Source organism: Lissotriton helveticus, chromosome 10 (genome assembly GCF_964261635.1).
Source record: "Lissotriton helveticus chromosome 10, aLisHel1.1, whole genome shotgun sequence".
Lineage (NCBI taxonomy): Eukaryota > Metazoa > Chordata > Amphibia > Caudata > Salamandridae > Lissotriton > Lissotriton helveticus.
In genome coordinates, this window is record NC_136071.1 from 106,993,559 (window position 1) to 107,010,689 (window position 17,131).

At 42.9% G+C, this 17,131-nt stretch overlaps 1 protein-coding gene across 3 annotated transcripts in view; it reads right to left on the reverse strand.

Annotated features, from left to right (window-relative positions):
- LOC144785991 (uncharacterized) overlaps positions 1-17,131 on the reverse strand; it is a 324,665-nt gene that overhangs the window by 88,501 nt on the left and 219,033 nt on the right. For all 3 annotated transcript variants that reach the window (XM_078664896.1, XM_078664895.1, XM_078664897.1), the window contains one exon: positions 1,074-1,184. In XM_078664896.1, coding sequence (XP_078521022.1) covers positions 1,074-1,184 — 111 coding nt within the window. The remainder of the gene's footprint in view (positions 1-1,073; positions 1,185-17,131) is intronic.

Genomic DNA, 17,131 nt, shown 5'->3' on the forward strand with positions numbered 1-17,131 from the left:
GTACAATCATACTGAGTCTAGTATATTCCTAAGTGTTTTTTTCAACTACCATAAGCATTCAGTATTCTTGAACTGGGAGAAGATATATTTGGTCTTAATGGAAACACGGGAAAGAAAATGATGGAAGGTTCATACACTGAAGGAGATTGATGAAATGAAATGAAGGGCACAATGACCACTAACTGAAGCTAAAGCATCAAGTGTTATGGCTGCATATGAAACGCTGTTGGGGATGAGGGTAAATGGCATGAAGTTTATGATAGAGATGATGCAGTACTGATAGCAGAGAAACACATATTGTGTTTTGGAACATTAGTGTCTGAGAAACACATGGTCATCCTTGCCTAAAGGGCAAGCAGTGATTGAAGGCAAAGTCCCATTTGATGGTGATGTAGAGGCAACGCTGACTGTTGTTTCTAGCCGAGTAGTTAATACATTTGTAGAGGATGCAGATAATGAGCGGTGAAAGTGATCTCAGAGTCTGACAGGGTCTGCCCACTTTACATTACTGCGAGCTGCAGGCTAGGATAGAGTGAGAAATCTGAACGCATAGCTTAATCTGAGAGATAGTAAAACAGGATTGCGTGGGTTGACTATCTGCTAATTAAGGTGACAGGCTAAAAATGTGATTAAACATGATTACAAATTGTTCTGTAAACCTTCAATCTGATAGCAAGATTTTAAAAGCATACAAATCTGAAGTAGAGCCCATGTTGAGTATGTATTTTACATGTGTAAATATGGGCACTTTCAATACAGACCAGAAGGTATTCTTCTGCTAAGTTTTAATCTAAACATACATTACAAGAACAATGTCTAAGAATGCATTAACAAAGAAGATTTGTAGAAATAACACAACAAATAGAAATTATTTCAGAAAATGGTGTCCTTTAAAAATCCAAAGCCACTCCAGACTGAGGCCAACATTTATTTATACAAATGCAGATGAATGGCTTAAAAACAAAAACAAATGCAGCACATAAACTTCCATTTGATCACATATGTAATGGGTGGGGGCCTGGTGATACTTCCAGTGATGCCATGTACCTAAGATAAAGAAGCTCTTAACTTACCCTTTGAAAGTCTAGATTTGGTTCAGGATAAGCAATAGGTCCCAACTGCCCCTTCGGCCCTAAAATAGGACCGCTGCACCAAGTCTGGATGAGTGTACTCCAACACTTATGCTACAAAAGAAGCATAAAAAAAAAACAACAATTAGTAGGCATGTCTTACTGCATGCATCTAGCTGTTCAACGTGTGGCTGAACAGCAACTTTGGGTTTCTCGGAAGCTAGATCTTATGTCAACAATTCAGGCGTTTTATAATAAAGGATTGGAATCAAACGCCTCCCTGTGAACATGTTGTAATAGTTGGGTTTGGGCTAGTGCCATTCAGCCATGAGCTTTGCTATTCATATTTTGAATAAGCCTTAGAATATACATCTCTTGCCTGCTACTGGTGGTTTAATGCATCAGGTCTGCCTCCTAGCACATTCTCCTTTTGCAATGGACCAAGGATTATTTTACATCTGAAAATCACACTTCATTACAAACGCAGTGTCATATTCAGTTGCCATATTCCACACACCCATTTTTAAAATGCAACAATCCTTTTTGTTGCATTTTTTTTACTATAGCAGGGATTAAACAAATACATTCTTGTGACAACTTGAACGTAAGCCGGACCTAAGATGGCCGCTTCAACTGCTTTGTTCCTTTGTACTTCGGGATAGCCTTGACACAATGATTTGCAAGATCAACAAATGTTGCAAGAGTGCAAGCAGCCATATTGGGCACAGGCTGTCCTGTTCTAAAGGAAAAATATTCTACTGTTGTCCATCATTCAGCAGTATGTACTGGTATAAGCATGAAGCACTGAATCTTCGGAATGAAGTATCCTAGAGCCATACAGTACTTGCTGCTGGAACCAGAAGAGGCAGGTCAGGCAGGAACAGGAAGCAGCACTTCTTTAGTCTGTAACGATTCAGCATTTTGCAACCAGGTTCCCACACATCCCCCACCTCTCAGACCTGCGCTTTTACTGCCTCTCACTCATACTGTCCGTTGCGCACGCTTCATAGTGTTCAACATTTCCCCACCCATGTTCTCGGTTGTTGCTGTCCTTTCCATCATTAATTCCTCTCCTTTTACACTAATCAAATCCTCGTCAAATTATTCATGCATATCTCACACCCAGAAAACCCTGTTCAAGTCCTGCCCCTTCTCTCTCCCGATCACATTATGGAACTCGATGCCCAAATCAATCGATCCCTGTCCATCTCCCATCGCGATCCCCTTCCCATCTATTCCTCAAAACACTGTTCCAGTATCTGTTCCTCACTTCTGCCCCTTACGCAGTGCCTAATTTTCCTCTGAGACTCTGTCATCCCCACTTCTGATACCGGTCTGTGCCAGTCCCTTTGCTGCCCAATCATGGTGCTTACCCACTAGCCCAATCTATTATTTTACCTTCCTAACCATGGTGCCCACCCCCATCCTTCGGTCATGGTGGTTTACTTTCTACCAGTCCTCTGTTCCATAACCTTCACATCAGTCAGCCCATATTTGGGCAGGGCCATCTATGTGTACCTGCCACTGCTGCTACCTGTGCTGAACCAGTGCTGAGTGTGTTAGAAAACATGCTGCAGCTGCCAATGCTGTGTGCGTGTGTGTATGTTTCTTGCACTGCTGTGGTAATAGCTGTAACTATGCTGTGTCAGCAAGCATAGAGTTGTTCTAGTGGAACGGCTTACTTCCAAAATTATTACACCTTTTTAAAACTTTAACTTTGGAGGTAGATGGGATTGCTAGTTTAGGAGGATTCCTGGCACATGGTAGGTTGTTCAACTGCATAAATCGAAGACCATGGTTCCATGTGACTAAATTCTCACAAGCTCATTCTCTACACAGTTCGTCAAAATGTTACACAAATCACCATAACTTCTGATTATCTTCTTCTATTGCATTAACATACTGTTCTCTGCATTAACCTTCAGTTTGGAGTTTTTTCATAAATAGTTTGCCCTTTTCAATACTTCGTAGCAATATATATTTGTGTGGATTTCTTACAGCATAGGACTTTACTCAAACAAGAAATTAGCAAATCCAATATGCCGGACTTTAATGAGACAACGCTTGCAAACAGTATTCTTCATTATAGGAAATTGGCTCTTTATATGATATACAAAATAGAGATATATTGTGGACAGGGGCTTGCTCTAGCAATCCCAAGTGCTCTTCTAGGAGGTAGTTTGGTAGAGCAGCCTTAGGCATATCAAAGAGGACTGTTAGACTTCTGCAAAATACCCAAATGCAGTCAACAAATGATGCGCAAAACTCAATAAGGAGATCCACTAATGCTAGGGGACATGGGAACACCAGGGGTCCTCTTCTCCGGCCAGGGTGGCTGGTTGAAGGGTATTTGAGGTGTCCGATTTCTTCGTCTGTGAGCACTTCCGGTTTAGGGGACATGCACACAGAGGTTGCAGGTGGCGTCCAGGAGTTCACCTGGGGCAAAACCAAAGTGGACTCAGTCTCCTGAGGGCTTGGGGACCCCATTCACACTGTTGGCCCATTTCGACTCGGGCTGGGGGGCTTAGGTGCAGTGGTGCTTAGCGGCGTCTGGTTCGGGCGGATCTGGAGGTTCTTTCTGGGGTGCCAGCAGGATGCAGGGGAACAGCTCTGCCGCTCCACAGGAGCCCCTGCATCTTTGTTGGGAGGCAGGCAGTCCTCCCATGCTTTGAGAGGCACAACAGCCTGCATGATGAGAAATCTGTTGCAATTAGATGGGAACAGAAGACAGGCAGACAAGGGCTGGGGCCAGTTCAGTTGCTCCTTCTTCTGTCGTTGCTTTTGCAGCTCTTCAGTATCCTTCTTCATAGGTCAGCAAGATCTGCTTTTCTGGGGCTCCCCAAAATACTGAATTTAAGGGCGTTTGCCTCCATTTTAAGGTGTGGTACTAGCCTGAGGGTGGACAAGCCTATCTGACTAGCTAATTTTCTCACCGGTCCAGGTTCCAAAGGACTATGGACAAAGGGTGGCGGCATCCTCTCCTGTGAGGTAAGCCATATTTGCATACCAAAGGCGTAGGGTCTGAAATTCCCCTGCCTTGGAAAGCTAGTCTGCAGGTCATCCTGTGGGAGGTGATGTTAACACCCTCTGCCCAAGCAGACTTCGTTTCTGACCTCCTGAGAGCAAAGGGCTTCACCTTTGGGAGTCAAACTCGGTTCCGGTGGCAGGGTGGCTAAGGCCAGTTCATGAACACACCAGTAGTTGGTAGGTTTTCAAGAGGCCCCTCAAATGTGTCCTCTGCGTGCATGTATTAATAAATCCAACAATGAAATCATTGTGGGTTTATAAATACGAGATATTTGATACCAAACATCTGTTTTCAGTGAAGCCCTCATATAGCTGGGGAACTTGTATTCACAAGTGTCCAGCACATGTTTTTTAAATGGCTTCTCTGATCACTTGGTACTGGCAGCAATGGAATTGACCAACAAAGGGGCTTGGGCAGATATACCCACACATGTAGTATAGTGCACCCTGTGTTAGGGCTGTACGGCCTGCTGTCGGAGTGACTAACCTAAACTGCATGCAGTGTCTGCAGGCATTGCACACAGGGATGAGTGCCATGTAGTGTTTTCACTTTTGGAAGCATCAAAACATGCAGCCTGCAGTAGCAGTCTGTTTGGTGAGAGGTCCTTTAGGGTGGCACAATTCGTGCTGCAGCCGTTAAGGACCTTCTTTCGCCTCCTTACCCTAGGTACTAGTAGTACAACTTCCTAGGGACTTACAGGGAGTGCTAAAGGTATTGCTAATCGGAAGAACAATTGTGCAGTTTTGGGAAAGAGATCTGGCACTGGGGAACGGGTTAGCATGAACCCAGTGAACTTCCAGTCAAAATCACAACAAATACCAGGCAAAAGGTGGGAGGGGCATGTCAAAAAGGGGCACTTTCCTACAGTCATGCCTTTATTTTAATTTCCTTTTGAGTTGAAGTGTTATGTCCTGGTAAGAGAAAGTGTGACAAAGGATAGGCACCCAAAGTATGCCATAATAATTTTACAGGGAGTGCTAAAGGTATTGCTAATCGGAAGAACAATTGTGCAGTTTTTGGAAAGAGATTTGGCACTGGGGAACGGGTTAGCATGAACCCAGTGAACTTCCAGTCAAAATCACAACAAATACCAGGCAAAAGGTGGGAGGGGCATGTCAAAAAGGGGCACTTTCCTACAGTCATGCCTTTATTTTAATTTCCTTTTGAGTTGAAGTGTTATGTCCTGGTAAGAGAAAGTGTGACAAAGGATAGGCACCCAAAGTATGCCATAATAATCTTGAGATTGACTAATCCCATTGTAAATAGAAGAAAAGGTTACAAAAGGATTACTCAGCCTTAGATTAGGCTTTGGGAACCATCTTTCTGAGAGATACTCTCTCTACCTGCAGATTCCTCACCTCATGAATCCTCCCTGGTGCTAGAGTGGATCAGGTAATTTGAAATAGCTCTCCCACATCAGCAAATGGCACCTGGGCACCATTTCGACTTAAGTTTCTTCCTGGTCATGACATGGATTCCTCCAAGGTGGCATTTAGTGCCCTTACATCAGTACAAAAACAGGTGATGGACAGAATGCAGAACAATGTCATACATTCACCCGAGTACAGAGATCTGGGCCTAAATCCATTGTTTTTTTGCTCACCATGCCATTCCAGTTTGGACCCAGCCATATGCAAATCAGTCTTGACCCTGTGCCCCAAGGGAACAGTCCAGCCCGAACAGCCAAGCCAGGTCCTCCCTGGACTGGAAACTAGCATCCAAGGACCGGTTTCGGGTTTTCAACCCTCATCAGCCTGGATAGCTTGATTCCAGTGGCATGGAGAGCACGGGACTCACGTCTGAGCATACCCGTCCCACTCGGGGTGACAAATGCAAAAAACAACAGGTGATGGACAGAATGCAGAACAATGTCACACATTCACCCCAGTACAGAGATCTGGGCCTAAAGACATCGTTTTTTTGCTCACCATGCCATTCCAATTTGGACCCAGCCATATGTAAATCAGTCTTGACCCTGTGCCCCATGGGAACAGTCCATCCCGAACTGCCAAGCCAGGTCCTCCCTGAACGGTGATGGATTAAACCCAGATCTGTTGACTGGGTGTGAGTGTTTGATTGGATCAGATTCTCCGTCCATCACCACCCCCTTTTGTACCGCTTTGTTGACCATAAGTTGGCAGGGTATGCTCAGACGTGAGTCCCTTGCTCACTTTGCCACTGGATTCAAGCAAGCCTGGCTGAAGACGGCTGAAATGCCAGAAACCGGTCCTAGGAAGCTTGATTCCGGTCCAGGGAAGGCATGGCTTGGCAGTTCGGGCTGGACTGTTCCCATGAGGCACAGGGTCAGACTGATTTGCATATGGCCATGTCTGAACTGGGGTGGAGAATGGGCTAAAGAACGGTGATTGATTAAACCCAGATCTGTTGGCTGGGTGTGAGTGTGTGATTGGTTCAGATGCTCCGTCCATCACCTCCCCCTTTTGTACCGCTTACATCAGTACAGTCTTTTTTCCTTGTAATTAAAAGGCAGTGGCAAGATTATTGAGAGAAGCAGCAATCTAATGCAGAAAAACAACCAAACTACCACATAACAAACACACTTTAAAGCAAAGAGGTGAAGAAGAGCGAGGAACCTGCAGGTAGACAGAACATCGACGAGAGATAGTTTTTAAAGGTAAGCAACTTTTTCTCATGATGAATATTTCTCAATGTATATTCCTCATTTTATGAATCAATACCAAAGCTGTGGACTTCAGGGGCTGATTGAAACAGTGAACACAAAAAGCCAAACTAGAGGCCTGTCAAACCTGAATAACCTAACACTAATTACAGCTATTAAGATCAGAACAACCCTGGCCCTAGCTTATTATTTGACAGGTGTGGACCAATGTACACCACTGTACTACAACACGGCAAGAGTAGAAAAATCACATCACTAAGGCCCACAAACCCAGTATAATAACACCCAGACAGAGGTATCAAGAAGCCCATAAGGATCTCAACAGTGCATGGGACCGCAGGGCAAGGATACAATCACACCTACCTCAAAATGAAGTACAAAAAAGGTCACAACAGTACCCAGATAGCACATGCCACTGCAGCTGAACAAAGTCAGTAGGACAACGCAAGAAAAACAAACCGCATCATGAAGTGTGGTCCAGCAGTTAGGAGATAAAAAGGACAGACACAAAGCACTTCCGAAAAGCAAGCAACAGGGTAAACGTTAACAATTACTGAGTCTTCAAGGCAACATCATAACCCCAACACCACAGACATGGTGAGATTTCAAAACCCAGGTACCCAGCAGCTCAAAAAAAGGAGTAAACCATGAACCAGCGGACAAGAAGAGCCAATCCAGGCGAAAGTGTGGCCAACAGTCAACAACCAAAGACCAGCCAACCCCATTCGAATAGCATCTGAGAGGGGTCGCACATAAATGTTAAGCAAAGCTGACCGGAACAAGGTCAACAAAGCAAACACTCTGATCATCTGGAGGGAGCAGAAAGACGAACCAAACACGCACCATGTCCACTTCCAGTGTGGTGTGGCACTCAAATCAAAAAGCAGAGGAGGGAAGCATCCGAACCAGACTGAATCCACAAGTATATTCCCCGATGCCAACACTGAACCCATTGAGAAGACCAGCAAGGCAAACTGATTGTGTGTGTGTGTGTGTGGGGGGGGGAGGGGGGGGGGGGGGTAAGAGCCACCAGTGAAGAGTTCAGAGGAACTTAAGACACTTTGCGGCTCGGAGGTGCACCAGAGTCGGCTCAAGAGGGGGTGAACACTCCCGCAATGCCAAAGTGAATGCCGTTGCATGAGCGGAATCAGGTCTTGGACCAAGGGAAGATGGGAAAACCATGCAGCAGCAGTAGGCACAAAGTCTGTCATGGGGCCTCCAACAAAAGAGAACCGCTCTTGAAATGAAACAGGATCCAGCAATGGAACACCCAAACTGTTAGAGGCGAAAAGATCACTAGTGATAAGACCGGACCATGCAGCAATTTTCTAGGAACCACTAGGGAAGCTGGACTTACAACTCAACCTAGATGGGTGAGTGAACTCCATGGTTTGCCCACTCCTTCGAAGACAACCACACCATCAGCAGAGGAAGGCTAAAATGAGACCATTTAATGTAGCAAGTCCATAGCAAGATAAGGTGAAAATGTGGTGCCTAAAGATCGATTGATGCCACTGGAAATAAAGAAAATCAAGGAGCGCACCCCAGATCTGTAGAAGGGCTCGGAAATAAACATCTGACATCAGTTGTCCAGTTAGTACCTGATATTGGACTGTGATGTAATGACCAAAGAATTAACGAAGTTGAGACAAAGCCAAGGGCCACCCGTGGGATCCAGCGCTATTTCAAGTTTCCAGATCCTGTCGGGGAACTGCGAAAATTCCTGAGATGAGGAATCTGTAGGTAGAAATATCTGTCAGGACTGAGCATGCGGGTCTGATCTGAGGAACTGCTCGAGGCTACCATAGTTTGGAAACACTATACCCAGTAACATAGCATTCAGTAACAATCAACTGGCTACACTGTACCCAACATTATACACTGAAGGCTGAAAATGCAGAATTTCAGTTTTCTGGCACAACACAGCGTATTATAACAGAAAGAGCGCTTTAAAACGAATTTTTGAAAGCATTCTGTGCTTTTATTGCTATCAATAACTAGTCTTCAACTGCCAAACCGTGGTACTCCCATTGGCCACTGGTCGGAACATCTGAAAAACCTATAAGTCGGTTTAATTTGTTTCCACTAGCCCTGGCATTAAACAAGATTTTGGCACAGCCAACACTGTGTAATTATTGGATCTTCAAAGACTAGTAGGGGTGTCCTTGCACTACATCCTAGCTTCAGGGAAGACATAGGACCGTAACACCGCTTTTAGGTTGTGATCTTGTAGAAGTGAACCATACCATTAACTATTCATATATTCACCACTAAGCAAATTAATAACACATGGTCATCACAGGCATTAAAACATTGGAACCACTTTCAAAAAAAGCACATGCAGGCAGGGAACTGAAAGCCAAAACAAGAAAAATTTGGACTGGTGTCCAAGATGAGGAGCAACTACATAATGAAGTAGATCGCCTTGAGTCAGTGAGACGCAGCATTGTTTTTAGGCAAAATAAAAACTAAAATGACCACCTCATTAGTATATTACAGGTATAATTGTAACCATTTTCTCTTGCATTGGGATGAATATGTTTACAGGTTACATACTATCTACAATCCAACGCTCAATCCTGTAAAAAATTGCAGCCACATGTTGCTTCAAATAGCCCCGAAGACCAAAAAAAGCCAACAGCACAAACATCAAGAGCGGTTTTCAGTACACGCTTTGTAAAGTGTGATGCTTGTAGTTGTGGGGCGTCCACCATTTAACCCCTTCCGTGCTCATGACGAGCTCAGCTCGTCATGCAGCACACTGCTTGTGTGCAGATGACGAGCTGAGCTCGTCATGAACAATGGGTTATGTGCATCTGCAGCACAGAGCATGAATTGCTGTAGCATTCATGTGGTTAAGGAAACCTAGCACCACACTACAGTACTAAAATGTAAACTGCTATTAGGGTCTTCCATGAGGTCACTATCTGTGATTTTCAGTATTTTCTTACCAAAAAATACTACAAAATGAGTCATTTAAACAACATCTTAAATGCCACAAAAATATTTACAGAAATCCAAAGGCAACCACAAATTACATACCACCACACAGTCCTAAATGCCTCCTCTATACAAATGTCAACCCTAAATTGTCCATACTAATTGCGGACAAGACTGCTATCAGAAGTATAGCTCAACTTAGGCCAAAGTATGAGGAAGGCCCGAAAGGCAGTTATGTCATGCATGACCTTAAATAATAAATGTTTTCCGCATCCAATAAGGAATTTGTTCCTTGTTTCCTGTGCGGGAAAAATTCAGCACTAAGGAAAACTTAGACCAACCAGGTATTTCTGAAAATTCAACAAACAGGTAATTATGGGTGAGGTGATGTACACTGAATCCAGTAAAGTATTCTTACCCAGGCAGCAGCTGCAGCACGTACACAGTACTAACCACAGTGGCTCATGAAGGCAGTTTAGTGCCCAATCCTCCAGATTTGTGAAATGAGGAGGTCGACAGACAATGACAGAGGTATTTTTTTTTTCTAAAGTAACAGCCTGAAGTAATTATTCCCACAGAGAGCTATTAGGAAAAGAACGAGGAGTGTAAATCGAGTCAAAGCCGTTTTTCTTTTAAGAATTTTTCTCGAGTCACGAGGTAGTGTGACTCCACCTCTTGCTTGCTTGCAATGAGCACGGTCATCAGCTACATTGGTAGATTGTTTTTCTGCACAACGGGTGAGGATGATAGGAGCAGAACAACACAGGGAAGAGAGAGAGATGACCACGAAAGGGAAGAAAGTAATTGAAACTGCAATAGCCAGAGGCGTCCAGGGAGGAGGGTGGGCGCATGTGAATCTACAGCACTACATGCCACTAACAGATGCTTACAGAGTAAGCAACATTTTTATTTTGAGGCATGTGTACTGAAAAAGGGTACGTAGCGCAGCCGGACGAACATTGCATGTTGGCGAGCTAACACGTCTACACCATACTGCTTCGTGAAAGTCGTCGGTGTAGACCAAGTAGCTGCCTTATCAATGTCAGCTATTAGGATGTTCCCAAGGAAGGCCATTGAGGCTCTTTTCTTTCTGGTGGAATGGGCCCCAGAAGGAACAGCCAAAACTCTTTTAGCTTTTGCCTAACAGGCTTGAATGTAAATTGAGTATCCATCTGGATATGCCAGATTTTATGATGGCTTTACTTTATGTGGTTTTTGAAAAGCAACAAACAGTTGCTTAGTTGTTCAAAATGGTTTTGAACTATCTATGAAGAGCCTTTTCTGAAACTGAGTCAGGTTGTGGAAAGAAGACTGGAAGTTCTATAGACTGGTTAAGATGGAGAGAAGAAACCACCTTAGGAACGAATTTAGGATTTCTCTACGAACTTGAAAAACAGGTTTCTCCAAGGTTGAAGCCTGGAGCTCATTAACATGCCTTTGTGCTGTGATAGCTAGTAGAAAATCTACTTTACAGGAAAGGAACTGCAAGGGACAAGACTGAAGGTGCTCGAACAGGGGACAAAATTAAGATTCCACACCGGGGCTGGAAGCACCCGGGAAGGAAATACTCTTTTCAGCCCATCCGTAAAAGTTTGGATCACTGGAATTTTGAATAGCGACACATTGACTGTTTGAGATATGCACCAATACGTTGGTGCAAGAGGATGTTCTACACGGACAGCTCTGCACAGCCTGCAGTTCATCGAAGCAAAAATATTCTGTGGCTTGTGCTGCAGTGTAGGGAATTTTTAAAGACTAACTTCAAGGTGCTGTGTACACATACCAAAGTTCTAGGTGATTCTACTGCACAAATGGCAGAACTACAGGCCCTATTACTTGCCCTACAGAAAGGAAAGCTGATCCATCAGTCCCCATACCCATGGTGTTGGATTAAGCATTCTGTGTACAGGGTTGCAACGCAGACTTGCCAGACAGGTGCCGAAATGGATTCAGAGATTCAAAAATACAAAATTGATAAAAGCAAATCACTTTCGAGAAACAAAAGTCCCCCAAAACTCAGTCAAAAAATTACGGGGGGTACCGCTCTCTCCGGATCTGCACTTGCTGGCGTGGAAAAAGAAAGAACTGACGTCAGCACGCGTGGGCGTGTTTAAGTAGCTCCAGCGACGTCATCTCAGCGACGTATGCGGAGCCGTACGACAACGCCTACCAACGCACAGGGGTACTGCGGACGCGAAAACTTTCCGGATCCAGTCATACGCCTGGGGATATTCTAAGGTAAGGAATCTATCACTATGTGTCTCTTTCAGATTTCATGGTTAGAAGGGTATTGTTGGTGGGTAATGTCCCCAAGTCTTGTACAGGTGGCAGTGTTTTTGGTCAACTTCAGGTTCTCTTTTACACAACTGTGGAAACATTGAGCATAATAGGATAAGAGCCCTGCACTGGGACTTTTTTTTAAATAATTTTATGACCTACTGCAAGGTCATTATCACCCAGAAAGGGTTTCCATATTCGTAAACCATTTTTTAATATAGCTACGTCTAATTCATTTGCCGCTTGCTTCACTTGAGGAAAATGACTGACTGCATAATTTTCAAGTAGAATAAACTCTGTCTCGACAGTCGGCAACGTATATGTGTGCCTGTCCGATACGGATACACATAGCAATATCTTCCACAGTGAAGGAGAGGCCCCATCGTTAACAGCTACTATTAATTTGGTTTCCTGAAATTTAGCGGGCATCAGTAGTAAATTAAACAACAAAGATTAGTTTAGATATATGAAACAGTTTGAACTTATTTGTGTTCAAGATACGTGACACAATAGATAATTTCCATATTGATGGGTATTTTTACCTTCATATCCTAGCCACCCCATTGGGAGCAGGCTGGGCCAAAGGTGGCTTGGCACGCTTGGTGTTGGCTTTCTGCCTGAAAAATGTTACACATGCAATTTGAGGCAGCCTTTAACGTTCTGATTATTAATTTCTAGAACTATATTTCGGATTTTAAAAAACAGATCCCCAATACTAGAGCATACTGTTAAATACATAATTGGGACGGGTTATAGCTTTTCTTTCATCTAGGCAGGAGATTTAAATATTGGTTTATGTACATATTATAGTGATAAAGATGCCGGTTTTACTAATACGCATGGGAACGCACAATCACATTTGTTCACAATCCCCGAGGAGAGGCCCTTAACAACATTGTGATGAGCTATAACCTCACCTTTTCATGCGAGACAGGCCCTCTAGTTCGTTAACAGAACTCCTTCCAGTAAATGTCTGGACTAACACGATTTCTTACATTTTATTCTCAGAGGACCTGTTACCTTTTATGTCCAGCTTTTTGGTTGATCCCAATTGTGCTGGAGATCATAACCACTTACTATTGAGTCTTTAAGTAGGGCAAAGCTCGAAAATGTACATTGAGAAACCACTGGAGGTCATATTTAGAATAATGAAAGTTATGACTGAGTGGTCTAAAGTTAACCCCAACTCGAATACTCTGCAATCGGTATGCCTTGAATGTGGGGGCACGTAGGATGTGTTTGGACGAGAAGGCAGAGGTTAAGTAGATTGTGCACTGCTATAATTCCACGTATGATAACCTCAAATCCTTCTTGATGGTTAAGTTAGAGTCATTCGTGGTCAAGCCTTGTACGTGGTTGGACTCCAATTGTTACCAGTTCTATTCTAACTTTATGCTATCATTTAAATCTTTTCCGCTGATTTATATAGAGGGGTACAGGCATGGAGGCGCCACTATACAGAGGCCTTTGAGGCAAGAAAGAGTATTAATTAGTGAAGAAGCGTGAGGGGTACCAACGCCAAAACCAGCACCCTGCACCCAGCCGCCCCTGCGGGTGTACTTTGGGTGCCAAATCAGATCCCCCTTTGCCCTGAGCCCGACACCAGGAGCTTTGCTCCCAGAACCTTGTGGCCTGCTTGTGAGCAGCCACCAACCAGAGGCCCCCTATGCCCCATTGGATAACATTGGGCCTCAGCACTCTGCACCCGGCCACCCTAATGCCACTGAGGGCGTTTCAAGAGTGCATCCTGGACCCTGGGGGGACCCAGGTTCTAACCCCAGAATACCACCTCCCACAAATAACTGCTTACCTGTAAACCGATAACTCAATTTACTTCCATAGGATTGCATGGACTGCTTTTCTTGAAAATCGTTTTTAAGTCTTGAGTTGGTTTTGTGTGAGAACATGAAAACCTGCAAATAACTAAAAACTGCTTTACTTACCTTTTCTCTAGGCAATGTCCCAGTGTGCTATCTAGGCATATCACACGAAGTAGAAAAAGTAATCCATATAGTAATCTCTAAAGTAATCAAAAGTAATCGAATAGTAATTTCGATTGTATTGAAAAGATTTATAAACCTTTAACAAATACATTTTTATTCAGCTTGCTTGTATTGTTCAACCTGCCTTGGAAAGTACTATTTACACTTATCTGTGCCAGGCTTGCTTGGTTCTAGAAAATAAATACAACGAAGTAATATTTTTGATACAAATAAATTGGTCTGAATTCAGTCTTTGCTGCCTGAGTATGTACAACAAATCATCAACACTAACCTCTGATAAAGCCTTACTGCTCGCCCATACTACCACAAATGGAGAGTGAGGTGGTGTCTTCTTTTACCTCTGCCTACCTTTGGGGTTCCCCTGGACTCTGGGCACACTAAAACTCATTTAGGTATAGTATATACAGAGCCAGCTTCCTACAACATGCCAGAGGAGTTGATCTGTGTAATGAAGGGGGGGTCGGGTCATATTTGGAATAATGAAAGTTATGATTGAGTGGTCTAAAGTTAAACCCAACTTGATTACTCTGCAATCGGTATACATTGAATGTGGGAGCACATAGGATATGCTTGGACCAGAAGGCAGAGGGTAGTTCAATTGTGCACTGCTATGATTCCATTTATGATACCCTGGAGTCCTTCTTGATGGTTAAGTTAGAGTCATTCATGGTCAAGCCTTGTACGTGGTTTGACTCCAATTGTTACCAGACCTATTCTAACCTTATGCTAGCATTTAAATCTTTTCTGCAAATTTATACAGAGGGGTACAGGTATGGAGGTTGCCACTATACAGAGGCCCTTCAGGCAAGAAAGACTACTATTAGTGAAGAAGCCTGAAGGGTACTGGTTGCGGCCAGCTCAACCTGGGATAGTAGCTCTTTTTTGGAAAGTCATTAATTCACCATTCTTTAATAATCTTCCTGCCTCAAAAGTCTAGGTGTCGATCTCTGTTACTTGTTGGGTGGAACATTTTATCACTGTATACTCTTCACCCCAACCTCCCTGCTCTCAATTGAAGGTCAACAGGGAATATTCTTTGACACAAAACCTGCAATCATTTGTTGCCTTTGAGGTTGCAAAGTCATCTTGGTATTCAGAGAGCCTTGGTGGGGAGGCTTCAGGCCCAGATGGTGTGCCAATGAATGTGTACAAGAATAATGGGCTGCCATTATAATTTACTCTCTTCGAGCTGTGGTCAACAGTGTTCTTCCACCTCACCTCGATTCAAATTGGTTATTGTCCCAATACTTAAGACAGGTGGCCGCAATGACTCAAATGTTATTGTATATCACTTTTGGATTGCCTTGTGAAAGTCATGGGGAGAATTGTGTTAACCAGACTGGAGGTGTGAGCCCCTAACAAAATTCAATTCTATTGGGAGGAACAGTTTGGTTTCAGACAAGGTCTAGGCACAATTGACCAGTCCCTGAATGTATATTGTTTCATTTCTAAATATACAATGGAAAAAAAAGGTTTGATTCATCTAGCTTTTATGGAATTGAGCTGTGCCTTAGACTCAAGTCGGTCTAAACTTCCGGCAATTATCTGTTTTCTGAAACAGATGCATTTGGATATCTTGGCTATAGCTCGTTTGGACCAAATTGAAACTGCACAGACTCATTTAAAATCAATAGGGGAGTGCGCCAGGGGGGTGTCCTAACACACCCTTTTTTATTTATTCTGTATATAAATGGTTGGGAGAGTTTTTTTTAATTGACAAACGACCAGGATATGCCACAGGTGGGTGCACATCCCAGTACTATTATATGAGGACAACGCAGTCTTGATAGCCAGAACAGCCAACGGTTTACATAGATTATTTGATGCATTCACTGACTTACACCTATCGAAAATGTAACTAAATCATACAAGACGATTTGTAGGACAAAAGTCACAAAAGAGATAGCATAATACATCTGCGAGAAGCATCTGAACTTTTGCAGATTTAGTCTAGTCTTTAAATAGGGGGCATCTATGTACTGTTAGTTTGCAACAATACAAAAGAGCTATAGAGGCCCACTTTTAATTTGCCACTAAACTTGGTGTGCAACCCATCAGGGGAACGGATTACTGTTTACAAAATCAAATGTTTATCTTTGGCAACTTACGGAGCAGGCTTTTGGGAGTACTAATGGAATGGAAAGAAGATTTATAGAGCGCGGTAGTTACCCTGAGGCGTCCTAGCGCTAACAGATAGTCCTAGCGCTAATAGTAGAGTACCTTACAAAAGTTAGAAAACTGTTTTCACATAGGTTACTTGATATTTCATAACTGGTCCACCTATATTTGGCATGATGAATTGGGATTTTCATTATTTAGAGGATTTAATTAAATTAAGTCTATTTCTTTTAGTGGATATATGCTTGGTTCAAAATGGAGGCGACCTTCTCTACCTTACTACTGCAAGATTGTCTTGCCCTGGATTATCCCCTACAGATTCCATTGATATCTCACATCAAAAAAGGTTTGATTCCAGTAAAGCATTATGGAAGTATTTAATATTCCAAATTCTGGTAAAGCTTATATAAGAATTTTGTAAAAGACCTCTTTTAAGCACTTTGGGAATCACAGACGGTTGATTGAAAATAAACGGCGAGTACACATATAACGATTTAGATTCCAGGAACGATGGAATCGTATATACTCGAATTCTCAACATATATTCTATGTAACCTGCTTTAGAGTTAACACAGTGCACTTTCCCACTTTTTGTGGTTTGTGGCGGTTCCTTGCTGTCCCAATAAGAATGTTACATTCTATGTTGTTTTGTACCTTTTATACAGCCCCAGGAAACATTACCTGTTCCTGATATTAGGCATGCTAAACTTGAGGTATTGTGGACCAACATTTCTGCACGTTCAAGAACTTTCCTCTGATGTGATTTGTCGGGATGTAATAAATGTTATATTGAATGCTTGAAGATTAAGGAATAAGCTCGAAAGCCCAAAGACTGAATATTTGCTTTCTGATTAATATATGTGAATAGTAACTTGTTTTATATTCTAAATGATGGACTTTTCATTTATTACATATAAATATATTTTACATCATTATGGCCTTATTAAGATGAATAAAGTATTGATGATGATGGATAGAAGGGAGGAGTTAGTGAACGGAAACTGGGTTGGTAAGCAAAGACTGGTTCCATTATTTCATGCAATGAACTTCTGAA